Source organism: Populus nigra, chromosome 12, assembly GCF_951802175.1.
Source record: "Populus nigra chromosome 12, ddPopNigr1.1, whole genome shotgun sequence".
Lineage (NCBI taxonomy): Eukaryota > Viridiplantae > Streptophyta > Magnoliopsida > Malpighiales > Salicaceae > Populus > Populus nigra.
Window position 1 is genome coordinate 12,299,976 of NC_084863.1, and position 13,917 is coordinate 12,313,892.

Consider the following 13,917-nt stretch of genomic DNA (forward strand, 5'->3'; position numbering starts at 1 on the left):
GTACAAGGACCCCAAACTCATTAACCCTGTCCGCGTTAAATCAGGATAGAAAACGACACGTCTTTCACATAGATAAATGATGACCGACTTAGAAATCCGGAAAGAACAGGGAATAATCAACCGACCTAAAACTCCTATACAAAGAACAAAATCTCTCTCAGATCGAAAGAGAAATTTAGAGATCAAATATTGAAAGAAAGAGAGGGGGTTGGTTCTTTGATAGATAGTTTAGTTTTTTCTTAACTATGGGTGTTATTGACGAGGAGGAGACTAGAAAGATACTAGAGTTGGTTAACACACCAGCCTTAGACTGGCTAGGGCAAGGTTGTTATTCTGGTGGTAGCCACGTCAAGGGAGGAAAGTATGGAAGAACACGCGGTGGCCTTCCGAAAAAAACACCCCCGGAAGGTTACTTATGTCACAGATGTCATGTTGGGGGTCACTTCATCCAACATTGCCCTACTAATGGAGATCCCAACTATGATGTCAAACGAGTGAAAGCGGCTACTGGGATTCCGAAATCAATGTTGAAAGCTGACCCTGAAGGTCGGTATGTTTTACGTAATGGCGAGGTTGCGGTCATGAAGCCAAACGAAGATATTTTTGAGAAAGAGATGGAGGGGATACCTGCTAGAAGATCATCATGGTCTGTTAATGATGTCGCACCTGATCTTTTGTGTCCTCTCTGTAAGAAAATCATGAAAGATGCTGTCTTGACGAGCAAGTGTTGTTTTAAAAGTTTCTGTGATAGGTGCATTAGGGATCACTTGATCAAATCGAGGTTGAAGTGTGAATGTGGAGCCACTGATATGCTTACTGATTACCTCATTCCTAACATGACTGTTAGGCGTGCTATTAATAGGATTTTGGAGTGTGATACTTCTAGCAGTAGCGGCAGTGGTGATGGTAGTGGTTCCAGAAGCACTTCTTTTCATGTTCAAGATTTGGTTTCATTTGTTCACTGGCCATCACAAACGTGCAAGGTTTCATCTACTACATTGTCTGCTACATCATCATGCTCGTCATCTAAAGAACAGCAGAAGCCAACAGACAGAGTAAATTCCCTGCCCCCGATGGTTAAAAGAGCAAGAATTGCAGAATCTGCTGGTGAATCTAAAGCTACAATTGCGCCAATGAATGTTAATGAGATAGCATCAAAAGGGAATCTTCATGGGATCGATGAGGAAGTTGATCAGAGGAAGCTTGTTAGTAGTGAAAACGGAAAGAAGAGGAAGAGGAATGCGTCTGATCAAGCTTGTGAGAACTACATGATGATGCCTACTGGCTCTGGTGCGTACAACCCATACTGGAGTGGCATGTGGGGAGGTATGGAAGGATCGTATCCAGAACCATATTATACTGATTCAATGGGTGGTTATGGATATAGCCACTTAGGCATGCCATATGGTAATACTATGCCTCAAGACTTTTGGTTCACGATGAACAGTGAGCAGGCAGGGGAAGAAGCATTAGTAGCAGGATTTCCTCACTGATTTTCTACTCTAGACAATATTTTTTGGATTTTTCGTTTAATATTTTTTAATCTTTTTAGGCTATGATGTAAACACTAATTACATTGATAAATGCGCATAGATTTTTGTGGTGTTTATCTATTGTTTTGGTCCTGTATTTTGTGACTTCCGTATTTTAATGAATTTTTCTTAATTTCAAGCTCTTCCAGTAATTTCATGGGTTTATTTGCTTTCCCTTCTCTTTTTTTGCTAATTATGTTCGTCTAGCTCTTGCTTTTTAACAGAGGAAAGATTTTTTTCCCTACATTTGCTTTGTTTATCAGGTTTGATATGCATCTGTTTGATGAATAACATGCAGGATGTTCCTCAGTTCATTCATTACTTTCCCATTTTTATTGTTGAAGGTCATATAATGAAAGCTTTCCAGATTTATGATCACAATCATATTTATGTGTTTACTCTAGCATATTTGTAGTAATCTCTCCAAATAAGTAACCAATAAAAAGGTAAAAACTGAAATCTGTTATATCAACGCAGCTACTGAGTATAGACTGACAATTTCTATTGCATCTAAAAGTATTGCATACACAACAATGTTATGAACTCATGGACAGATAATTAATTACTTCGGCATCCACACAGAATTTGCTTTCAGTAAGTAGCTGCTTCTGTCAGTCACTGTGTTTTGTGGACTGTGGTTGAACCATAATGATAGATGAGATGCTACTGTCGATCTTCAAAGTACGTAAATCAGATTAGGAAACTTCATTATCGAACTTAAGAGTAACAGGATCCTTCTGACACAGAAAAGGATGGCATCAGTTATATAATTCTAAGTTACTTCAAGGTTATCCAAGATCTTAGATATGCCGAATTATGTAGCAAATGGATTTTTTGTTGAACCGTTTAAGAGTAAATCATCGTTGTCCCAGTTTATCAGGATTTATATCCTTGTGTGATGCTCGTGTAGGAGGTTGAGCACCTACTTTGTGCCACATTTTCAAACATTTCGAGTTCCTAACTGCACAAACTATTCCTTTCACTTACTTCCTCCGAATGCAGTTTTTACCCGCTAGGCATCAGCTAGTACAGTGAATTGCTTTTCATTGCTCTGCTCCCCCAACTCCTCATCATCATCTATCTGCCCATCCTGCTATTGCTGTGATTCATACAATGAAGTTTGAAGCTCAAAAGACTCTAATTATGCTTCACAAAAGTAGTGTTTTTTCTTCGATTTATCTGAACACATAGCTAATTCAAATCCTGCTATTTCCAGAAGACACGAATAATCCAAATACGCTGTCAGCCATACGGCCCTTACCATTGTCTAATCTTAGATAACTATGGCACCTAACACCTACAAGATTTTGAATCTGAGAGAGCTGCCTTATGTTGCCTAGTGGCTCTTTTGAATACAATCCATTTATATACACTTAAGGATACAGTTTCCCATTATGATGGTGGTGCAATGGGTGGTTATCGATACGGCCACTTTGACCTTCTCCATATATATAGCTTATAGGAGGGGTGCTACGCCTCAAAACTCTTTTATTTCATGTTGAACGGTGAGAAAAGGTGAGAAGGAGAAGAAGCTGGGGATGCAGGACTGCTTTGCTAATTTTGGACAGTAAATAATTCTGATCTTTGCTTCTTCTTTTTTGTCAATTTTTTATGACTTTCACACCATGTTTCGAACCAACTCTCTATTAGAATTGAACTCAATTGATAGATAGGTCAGAATCAAATATTCAGAACAAAATCTTTCAGCTAAATTCAATTCAATTTGTTTCATGCATTACTCTCGTCCCTTTCATCTTCTTGCCTTTCTCCTTCAAAAATATACTCTAAAACTCCATAGCTAAAGAGCACACATAAAAAATCACCCCAACAAAATAGAGGTACAAATTGATGCTGACTGAAGCTTACTGGATAACAATAGGACAACAAACACAAGAATTTTAATGAAAAAAAAAAAGAATCGCAAATTATAACACTAAATTTATAATTTTATTCTCTAAAATTTAAGTACATGGTGATTGCCCTTCAAAATGTGTAAATATCTTTAAAAATATTATAGATGAATCATAACAATATCTTAAAAAATTAAATACATAAAACTAATTAAAATAAAAACTCAATTCAAAAAAGGCTAAATAAGCAAAATAAAAATCATAGAAGAGGGATATTAATTGAGATATAAATTAAAAAATTATTTTAAAAAAATAAAAAGGTATCAGTTAAAATAAAAATCACAATAATAATTTAAAAAAAATAAGAAAAGAGAAACTATAATCTAGGTGTCGCAAGCGCTTTTAAAAGAAATAAGAAAAACAAATGACTTGGATTACAAACCCAACTGAGTTTAATAAGTTGGTTTTATTTTAATTAGATGATAAAAAATAGATAAGAATAGTAAACAAATAAGATTTTTATATATAAAAAAATAATAACTTGGAAAAAAAACTTAAAAGTATAAAATTATAAACATGTAGCACAAGGTAGTGTGATAGACATGTAACTTGGATAGTATAGGACAACCACCTATATTAATCTGCAAAACATATAACTCAGGTTGTGAAATTAGTATAACTTCATATAAAAGAAATTGACGAAAACTACAAAGCCAATCTTTAAAAAAAAAAAAACATAATGTCGAAAGATGAAATCAAAAGAAAAAATGAGCAAAAAAAATATCAACCCGTGTTAACTTTTCAAACCTATGACCCTAGTCATTATACTAAAGCACCATAAATGAAAAAATCGTGAAGTTCAATCCCAAACAAATCAAATGTTGAAGGATGAAACTAGGAATAAAATCAATTATACAAAAGGATCTAAAAGAAAAAAAATAAATTAATTAAAATAATAAGGGTGAAATCAAAATAAGAAATAAATTAGAGGGCAACAAATTTTTTTTTATTAAAGAGTTAAATTGAAAAGAAAAAAATAAAAATAATAAGGATGAAATTAGAAAAATTAATCCATTATAAACTTTGATTGAAAGATGAAATTGAAAACCAATAAAATTTTAACAAAATGGCCAAGGAAAAAAAATAAAAATCAAAAGAATAAGAACCAATTTGAAAAAAATATATATGAAAAATTATAGTTTAAAGACTAAATCGAAAACAACAAAACTTTTATAAAAGGGCCAAGAATAAAAATTTAAAATAAAAAAATAAGGATGAAACTGAAAAACCAAAAATAAAGAAGATCAATGTGCACCTTTTAGGTTAGTAGAGAGAAAAGAAAAAAAAAAGAACATAAAAAAACAAATTGCTCATCCTTCACCATCATGCGCCTTACCGCCGGGAAGAGGACATCGGCACGCTTCCAATGCCATAACAGAAGGCGGGATTTGACTGTTGAAAGTTACCACACATGCCGCTCGAAAGTACAAGTTGTGTCCACTCTTTAGCGCATACTTATCACGCGCCAGCAAATATTTCTTTTTCTTAATATTTTATATTACTCAAAGATAGAAATTCCCATGAGACCATCCAAAAATAACAAGAACAAAAACTAGCTACAATGGCAAAAATGCCCCTACATGTTAGTTTTATAATTATTTGATAGTGAGAGCATTTAAGTCTTTTTATTATTCATTTAAAAAGAAAATGATCACAAATCGCCTGGATAAAAGTTTTTTGTTTTAAAATGTTATTTTGGTAATTCTACTATTCAAATAAAATGCAAAAAAACTTTTGTGCCTCCAATGAGTTTTTAAAAGACATATGTGTTGCTATAAAAATACCATTATACCTTATTGTTGCCCTTTAGTATGGTGTAAAAAAAATGAGAAAAACAATATAAATTCATTGTGTACATCCACATATTAAATTGAGTGAATAAAATTGTAACATCCTCCATTTCGGGATAAAACGACAATCTCATACCAGTCGAAAAACAGAGCAATTAATTATATATATATATATATATATATATATATATATATATATATGGTCTTCGTATTAAAATCTATCGACATTTCAACAGAGTCCCCCCTATACCAGAAGGTCCCAAGTTATTGTCATGGAATCTGTTACACTTCTACTAGCTCGTATCTCATAACTTAATTCTCGACCCAATCATCTTGGGTTTCAATTCCACACTTATACTCACATCTATCAACCATAATATTTATGATATGCATTATATAACAAATATCATTATGGATGGATAAAAATAAATGAATATAAATACATAGACATGAAATATGGTTATATGAACTGCAGGATTAAATTCATTCAATCAAGTTCAAACATTAATTATACCAATTAAGTTATACAAACGTTTTTATGTATACCAACATACAAGGGTATACTCCCTAGAACCTAGATTACAAGAAGGGAACATAAGCTAGGGTCTACTCCTGTCGTGCATGTGATAATCCTGAAACAAAATACATATTATTGAAAGGTGAATATTACAATAAATATAACAACACGAATATCTAATAATTTCAATAGGGTAAATTGCATTCATAGTTCATTCGCTTCTCCCTTCTCGTTTCTATTAGAATCTCTTTCTTATTCAACTATTAATAACTGTTCCCTCTGCCACTTTCAACCTTCATTCCAAACTTTATGAGATCAACTATGATTATTCTTGCTTATCACAATACCGATACCAATTTCACTGGCATCATCATCATCACCCCATAGGAGTCAATGCAAGGTGATCCCCTTACCCGGGATTCTAACATACACTAAATGTATGCTAGCCAATACATGGTGATCCCCTTACTCGGGATCCTAACATACACTAATTGTATGCTAGTCCATACATGGTGATCCCCTTACCCGGGATCCTAACATACACTAAATGTATGCTAGTTTACACCTTAAATCGCACTTCTCATATTTCTTTTGTCGGTGATAATTTCATCATTTGGCAATTCACACAATAAGTTTTCACCTTGAATACACATACATTCAATAATTCATATTTCACATTGGTAATATAAATAAATCATGGAATTAACTAGGAAGTATAGGTGCGATTCACCTACCTGCAATAAAAGCTCTATTCGTGCTCCCCTGCTGCTGCTGCACCACGCCTGTGGTCTCTCCTGCAATTCACAAGTTTATCTCATAAATTTTTCTCATCCAATGATATGTTTTATTATAATCCTATCAATAACCAATAAGTCTTTCTTTCAGTCATTTCTTAATATGTTATGTTTTTTCTCATTTTACCCATTAATATTGTCATTCTTTGTCCAACCACAGTTATCATTTATATATATATATATATATATATATTAACCATTTCTGTTTAAATCCCAAACTGTTACTATCTCGTTTTTTGGAACTGTTACTGTCTCGTTTTTGAACTGTTATTGTCTAAATATTAAACCATTACTGTCTCATTTTTTGAACTGTTACTATCTCGTTTTTGAACTGTTACTGTCTAGTTATTGAACCGTTAGTGTCTCATTTTTGAACTGTTACTGTCTAGATATTGAAATGTTATTGTCTCATTTTTGAACTGTTACTGTCTAGATATTGAAATGTTACTGTCTCATTTTTGAAACCATTACTGTCTCATTTTTGAACTGTTACTGTCTAGATTTTGAACCATTACTGTCTTATTTTTGAACGGTTACTGTTTTATTTTTTTGAACTGTTACTGTCTCGTTTTTGAAATGTTACTGTCTAGATATTGAACCATTACTGTCTCATTTTTGAACTGTTACTGTCTCATTTTTTGAACTATTACTGTCTCATTTTTGAACTGTTACTCTCCGACCTCTCCTCAGATTTTTAACTATATCTTGAGTTATAGAACTTCAATTCAAGCGAGATTTGTCTTGTTGAAAAGCTAAAACATGAGGCTACAAGTTCTTTGAGGAAGGAGAACCCAGTTCTACCTCTAAGACAATCAAAATTTCTCATCAACAAACCAGACCTACTACCCTATAGGATCTGTCATGACCCAGTCTTAGTTAGTGACCTATAGCTGAAGTTCTATAACTCCAAAATGAGCAAGACCAATTTCATTAGTTAGCCAACATCCAAACCTACAATTTCTATGAGGAACTTGATCCTAATTCCTTCCTCCCCCTACTTGAAATCTCTTTGAAAGTTAAGAGACAAAATTGTCCGGATTCGTCAATCTTTCCATTTACATACAGCACATGAAGTTCTTTAATTTAGCAACTCATACTTTTTTCCTCAATTCAAGTCTAAGAACTTAAATCTATAAATTAACATTCAGGCATCAATTCATAATCAACTTGAAATGACTTATAAGAGCAGGTTTAGAATACCTTACCCAGTACGAAATCAAGGTTTCGATCCCTCCTTTTCATTCTAATGACAACCAGCCCTCCCCTCTTCTCTTCTTATTCAATTTCTCTTGTTAATCCATTTCCCACCAGTGTTTATTCTACCTATAACCCTTAATCTTGGATGGGTTTTTTTTGAAATTTTGGTATTTCTCTCTCGATTGTAAAAATGAAAATAAAAAATCTCACTTTTTTTTCTTTATGTTATCTGCAGATTTGTTTTTTTTTTTATGAGAAGAGGAGTACTTATACTCTATAATTATTCTTATTTGCATTTAGGCTCCATTTTCCTTAAGTGTATTCGTTTTGCCCTCACTTCCTTTTAGTTTAGTTTGTTTCCTTTAATTTAATCCAGCCTTTTTATATTTTTTTTCCGGATTTACAAAAATAAAAGAAAAAAAATATTATGCAATAACACACATTAAAAATATTATTAGAAAATAAATATTTTTTTATTTTAAAAATAAAATTCATCTCTACAAAAAATTAAAAAAATATAAATGAATTAAAAAAACCTCTTTAAAAATGAAATGCTTACAAAATAATAATAAAAATAATAATCATTTAAAAGAGACTCTATAAATAAAATAAAAGAGAAAAGTAGTATTAATATATATATATATAAAAGAGGATTAATTTAAAAAATTTCAAAAAAAAGGTCAGGCACCATTAAGCCTGGCAAGCCAAGCCAGGCCAGCCCGCCTGACCTATTTTGTTAGGGCTCACATAACTGGGCTCTTTTTTTGTTTTTACAGCCGGGCATGTCTTCTGCCCTAATTTTTTATGACGTGTCGTTTGTATTGTTTAATTTTTAGCCACTATGGTTGGTAGAAAAACAAGGGTAATAGTTTTTCAAATCAAAAACTAAACTTTCAATCCATTGTTTTTCAAAAATACCTACAAAACATTATAGAAAACTTTATAAATCCATTCATGACCTCAAAAATCCAAAAAAATCCAAAAACATGAAATCAACCTGAAACTAAATATCTTACCAAGATCAAATCTGTTTTTTTTTTTTTAATTTCAAGATGAAGAAAACCGCTCCCTTTATCAAAATGAACAATTTAACACAAATTTAAATTGTTTTGATAGCTAGAATTAGTACTAATGAAGATTTTCTCTTTCTAATACTGAATTTCAATAACTTTCTCTTACTTTTTAAATTACAGGCCAAAAAAATAAGGAAAATAAAATTTAAGATAAAAATTAATTTTTAATTTTATAAACTAAAAAGATCTAATATCAATAATTTATAAAATATAGAAACTATAATAAATATTTTATCTGAACTTTTTAAATTCAATCATTCCCGACTTGTTTTTTGGTTTGTTCCCATCTTTTAATTCTATCCTCTCCTTTAATTTGGCTTATATAAAAGGACCAGAAAAAAAAGTCACTGGCATGAAAGAAAGAGGACGAAAAGAGGGCAAGAGACAAGTGATCATACAGCAAAGCTTTCCACTGGATGTCCAAATAATGATCTGACAGAAAGGCGCATTTGCTGTGCAGTTCTGGGATTCGCTTTATATATATAATTAATTTTTAAATTCACTAAATACCTGCAAGCCCAAAAACATAGAAAAAATCAAACTTAATTATCTACTTCTATGATTGCTTGTGTTTGCTCTCTCAGATTGCGATTAATTAGTGTCTCAAGATATATTTTTTGGTTGAAGGAATGCAGCTATTTCTAGAATAATTTTGAAATAAATTTAAACATTATCTAATATCTTTAAGCAACTTTTCTATCCGGGATCGTCTAGCTCTTGCTTTTGTTTCTGGATTTTAAGTGTATTTGATATTATAATAGTTTTTATGATTATAATTTTTTTTAAAATAAGTTTAGAAAAATTATTTTTAATTATAATTAATTTAGTTAAAATATATATTTAGTTAAAATTATATGTCAGAAATATTTGGTTAAAATAATGATTGGGGTTGGTATTAGTAATAAAATAACTTAAAAAGATATGTATTAATTTTTTATTTTGTAATTATATTAATATGCATTTTATTATCAATATATTGTAAAAACAATCATATAAATTACAGTATTAATTTTATTTTCTCATTAAACTTGGTGTAATGTCATCATAAACATAATTTATATAAAAAGGCTTCTAATTTTCATGAATTTGTGAGTGAGTGTAGAACCATATTGATTAAAAAAATTTCAAGAACAAAATCAACCCAATTAAATTCCGTAAATATCACATTTTCCAACAACATCCTTCCAATATAATTAATATAATTAAGTATTGTCATATTCTACAAAATTAAGGAAACAGGTAATAAGCACTAACTAATGAGATGCAAGTTTGACAATGCTTGTTTGATAATGCAAAAATAATTTTAATTAAATATATAATTAAATTAAATTAATTACAATTAAAAATAATTTTTTAAAATTTATTTTTTTCAAATTATAATTACAAAAATTACAACAGTACTGAAAAATATTGATAAATAAAAAAGCATTCTCAAATAAGCTTTTAGAGCCTGAGAGCAACTCCAACCGAGCAGCTAAATGAGCTTTTTATTTCTTCACTGTTTGCATTCCAACGGAGGAGCTAAACAAATAGCCAAAATGGCTATTTGTTTCCTTAACAGTCATTTCCTACATTTAACTGTAGAAATGACCAAAATGATAGTTGTTGACCAACAGCTATTTTTATAGCCGTTGGCCAACAACTTTTTTTTTAATATAGAAGAAATTTTCTATAAATACATGAAGAAAAAACTTGTAGTTTTAAATTTTTTTTTAAAATTTTTGTATTGTGCCTCACCCTTCTCTCAAATTTAAAAAAACAAGAATCCATTATTCTCCGGTTAATTATTAACATCGGTTGTGTTAATTTGCTGAAATTAAAAGGTATGCATGTTTAAAAGCTTTATATATATATATATATATATATATATATATATATATCTTGATTTTTTAAACCTTTTGTTGTTAATTTAATATTTGTGATGAGTTTTATTTCTTTATTATTTTATGTTTTTAATATGGGTTAAGGAAGACAATTTTTATTTATGTTGTTATCTTTGATAAAATTGAAAGGAATTAATAATGGTAGTTGATATTGATAAAAAAATAGAGTTACATATTTAAAATTTATTTTTGATTGTCTGTTTTAATTTGAGGTCAATTATATTTTGTCTTCTTGAAAGTGCAATTAAACTAGTATATCGATTCTTTTTTAGTTCCAAAAAATGGTCAAATTGTTATGTTTAGAACAAGTAGGAGGCAATGCTTATTATTAATTCGCATGTATGAAAACTACAAAATTGCTAGACATTGAATGTGAGCTTCTTTTACACTCTCTTATAAGGTTTTAACTTGAGTTTTTTTTTTAATGTAGATGGATTCAAATTTTCCAAGCTCTTTTACCAACTTTCTTATGAGTGAGTCAGAAGATATTCTCTCTCAACCAAGTGATTCTAATAAATTAATTGATGACTTAACATGCTCGAATTTAAATGTCCATTCGGCAAAAAATCACAAAGAAGTAAAAATTTCTCACCAGAGGAGGATTGTTTACTTGTCTCTTCATGACTAAATACAAGCAAAGATCCAATGACAGGAGTTGAACAACAAACAAAACAGTTCTGGGCTCGCGTACATGCTTACTTTGTAGAGAATGGAGGAAACTTGAATAATCGTTCACAAATAAGCATCTCAAGTAGATGGCAAGAAATAAATAGAGAAGTCGGTAAATTTGTTGGATTTGTTACTCAAATTAAAAATCGTCAGCAAAGTAGAATGACCGAAGAATCAAGGGTAATGTTAATATTCATTTCTATGTTAAATTGTTTAACATATATTTTAACATTATTTAATTTATTTATTTTTTTACCAGATTAATGATGCTCGGCAAATGTATGCTTCTTATGTTGGCAAACAATTTCAACTAGAACATTGTTGGGTTATCTTAAGAAAAGAACCCAAATGGCAATTTGAGCGTGCAAGTCAACATCAAAGATCAAACAAGAAACAAAAAGGTCATGTCAATGCAAGTCCAGCTTCATCAACTCCATCTACCCCTGATTTTGTTAGTTTAGGAAAAGATAGTGAACCATTGATTTATCAAGATAGACCAATCGGTCAGAAGGCTGCAAAGGAACGACTTAAACGTAGACGAGGAAAAGATAAAGTTGGGGATGTAACTGTAACGAATATCTTACAACAATTCAAGGATACTCTAGTTGAAATTGAGGATCAGAAGAAACAAGACAAGAAAATTATGTTAGAGCAACAAGCCATGATGATTTAACAAAGTCAAGAGAAACAAGAATTGGACAGGATTGGGAAAGAAGAACAAATTATGAAAATGGATATTTCTAATTTGGATCCAATTTCTGCAGCGTATTTTCAAAATAGAAAGTTAGAAATTATGCAAAAGAGGGGTTTTGATTTTTAATTAACTTTGATTGATTTATTGTAATGTAATGTATTTTTAATTAAATATGTAGAAAATTCTTGGTTATTTTAAATACATTGTTATGAAATTGATATCAATTCATAATATTTTTTTAAAGTTCCTCTAACACTTAACAATAACAAGTAGGATAAATTAACTTAAAAGATAACAAAATAATGAAAAAAAAACATAAAAAAAGTTGAAAATTATGATAACATAAAAAGTTCAAATCTAAAGATTCTACTCGTTGCCATATTGTTCCCACAAATGTTCAATCAAATCTTTTTGTAATTGAGAGATAGTTGCTCTATCCCTAATTCGATTATGAGTTTGAAGAAAATCATGTAATTCTGGTATTTCACCATGTGACACTGATATAAAGGAATTGACTTCATGTTCATGGTCAAATCCAAGGTTCATTGCTCCTTCATCCTCAATAATCATATTATACATTATTATGCAAGCTTTCATAATATATGCAAGCGTTTCTTCATCCCAGTATCGAACAGGTCCACGTACAATTGCAAAACGAGATTGAAGCACCCCAAATGCCCGCTCCACATCTTTTCTTGCAGACTTTTGCTTGCTTGTAAAATATTTTCTCTTTGCTCCCAATGGTCTTGGGATTGTCTTAATAAAGGTTGACCAATTAGGATAAATCTCATCTGCTAAATAGTATCCCATTGTATATTCATGCCCATTAATTGTATAATTGACAGGAGCAGTACGACCTTCAGCAAGTGCAGCAAATATAGGTGACCGATCAAGAACATTAATATCATTTAATGATCCAGACATTCCAAAAAAGGCATGCCATATCCAAAGATCTTGTGAAGCCACCGCCTCTAAAATTATAGTTGGTTCACGACAATGATCAGTATACATCCCATGCCATGCAATTGGGCATTTCTTCCATTTCCAATGCATACAGTCAATACTCCCTAACATCCCTAGAAACCCACGCTGCTCTCCAATTGATAATAATCGACAAATATCGGCCTCGTTTGGTGCCTTTAGATACTAATCACCAAAAACTTCTACGATTGCTTTGATGAAAGCTCTAAGACTTTTCTATCGCAATGGTTTCTCCGATTCGAAGATATTCATCAGTAAGATATGCAGGAATACCATATGCAAGTATTCTGTGAGCTGCAGTTATCTTTTGAATGCAAGATAAACCAAAAACACCAAGAGCATCTATCCTTTGTTTGAAATATGGATTATGAGCTTCCACTGCATTTGTGATCCGAAGAAAAAGACGACGACTCATCCTAAATCTTCTTTGAAATTGACTTTCAATGAATTTAGGATTTTCTACAAAATAATCATTATATAACCTTAACTCACCTTCCTTTCTATTACAATTGACAATATTGTAACCAGGAATAGAGCCACGATACCCTGTTCTCCGCCCTTGATTATTCGATTCTTCTTCATCAACCACAGCAGTAGCAACTTGAAAAGCCAACACAGGAATGTCATCATCAAAATTAAAAGCATCATAAAAATTAAAATTAGAATGATTCATGATGAATTTTAATGAAATATAACAAAGATTGGAGAGAAGAAAATGATGAGAAAAAATGTTAAGATATATGAGAATATTTATAGATGGACTATTTTTTCAAATTGTAAAATCTTAGAATGTTGGCAGTAATTTTTTCAAAATTTGAAATTTTAAAATTTAAAATGTTGGCGGTTATTTTTTCAAAATTTTAAATTTTAAAATTTA

General features: G+C 31.0%; 2 protein-coding genes across 2 annotated transcripts; one reads left to right on the forward strand and one right to left on the reverse strand.

Moving 5' to 3' along the window:
• The first annotated feature begins 245 nt into the window (after nucleotides 1–245).
• On the forward strand, nucleotides 246–1,493 carry LOC133669010 (E3 ubiquitin ligase PQT3-like). The gene has a single exon (XM_062089027.1). It carries the CDS (start codon nucleotides 246–248, stop codon nucleotides 1,491–1,493), a length of 1,248 nt encoding a protein of 415 aa, XP_061945011.1.
• A 10,932-nt stretch (nucleotides 1,494–12,425) lies between these two features.
• On the reverse strand, nucleotides 12,426–13,133 carry LOC133669011 (uncharacterized). Its single transcript, XM_062089028.1, has one exon. The coding sequence runs from the start codon at nucleotides 13,131–13,133 to the stop codon at nucleotides 12,426–12,428; it is 708 nt and encodes a 235-aa protein (XP_061945012.1).
• Between the last annotated feature and the right edge of the window lie 784 nt (nucleotides 13,134–13,917).

Excerpts from the sequence above, each read along its gene's own strand:
- LOC133669010 (XM_062089027.1), top strand. The coding sequence starts at position 246 with ATGGGTGTTATTGACGAGGAGGAGACTAGAAAGATACTAGAGTTGGTT.
- LOC133669011 (XM_062089028.1), bottom strand. The coding sequence starts at position 13,133 with ATGTTAGGGAGTATTGACTGTATGCATTGGAAATGGAAGAAATGCCCA.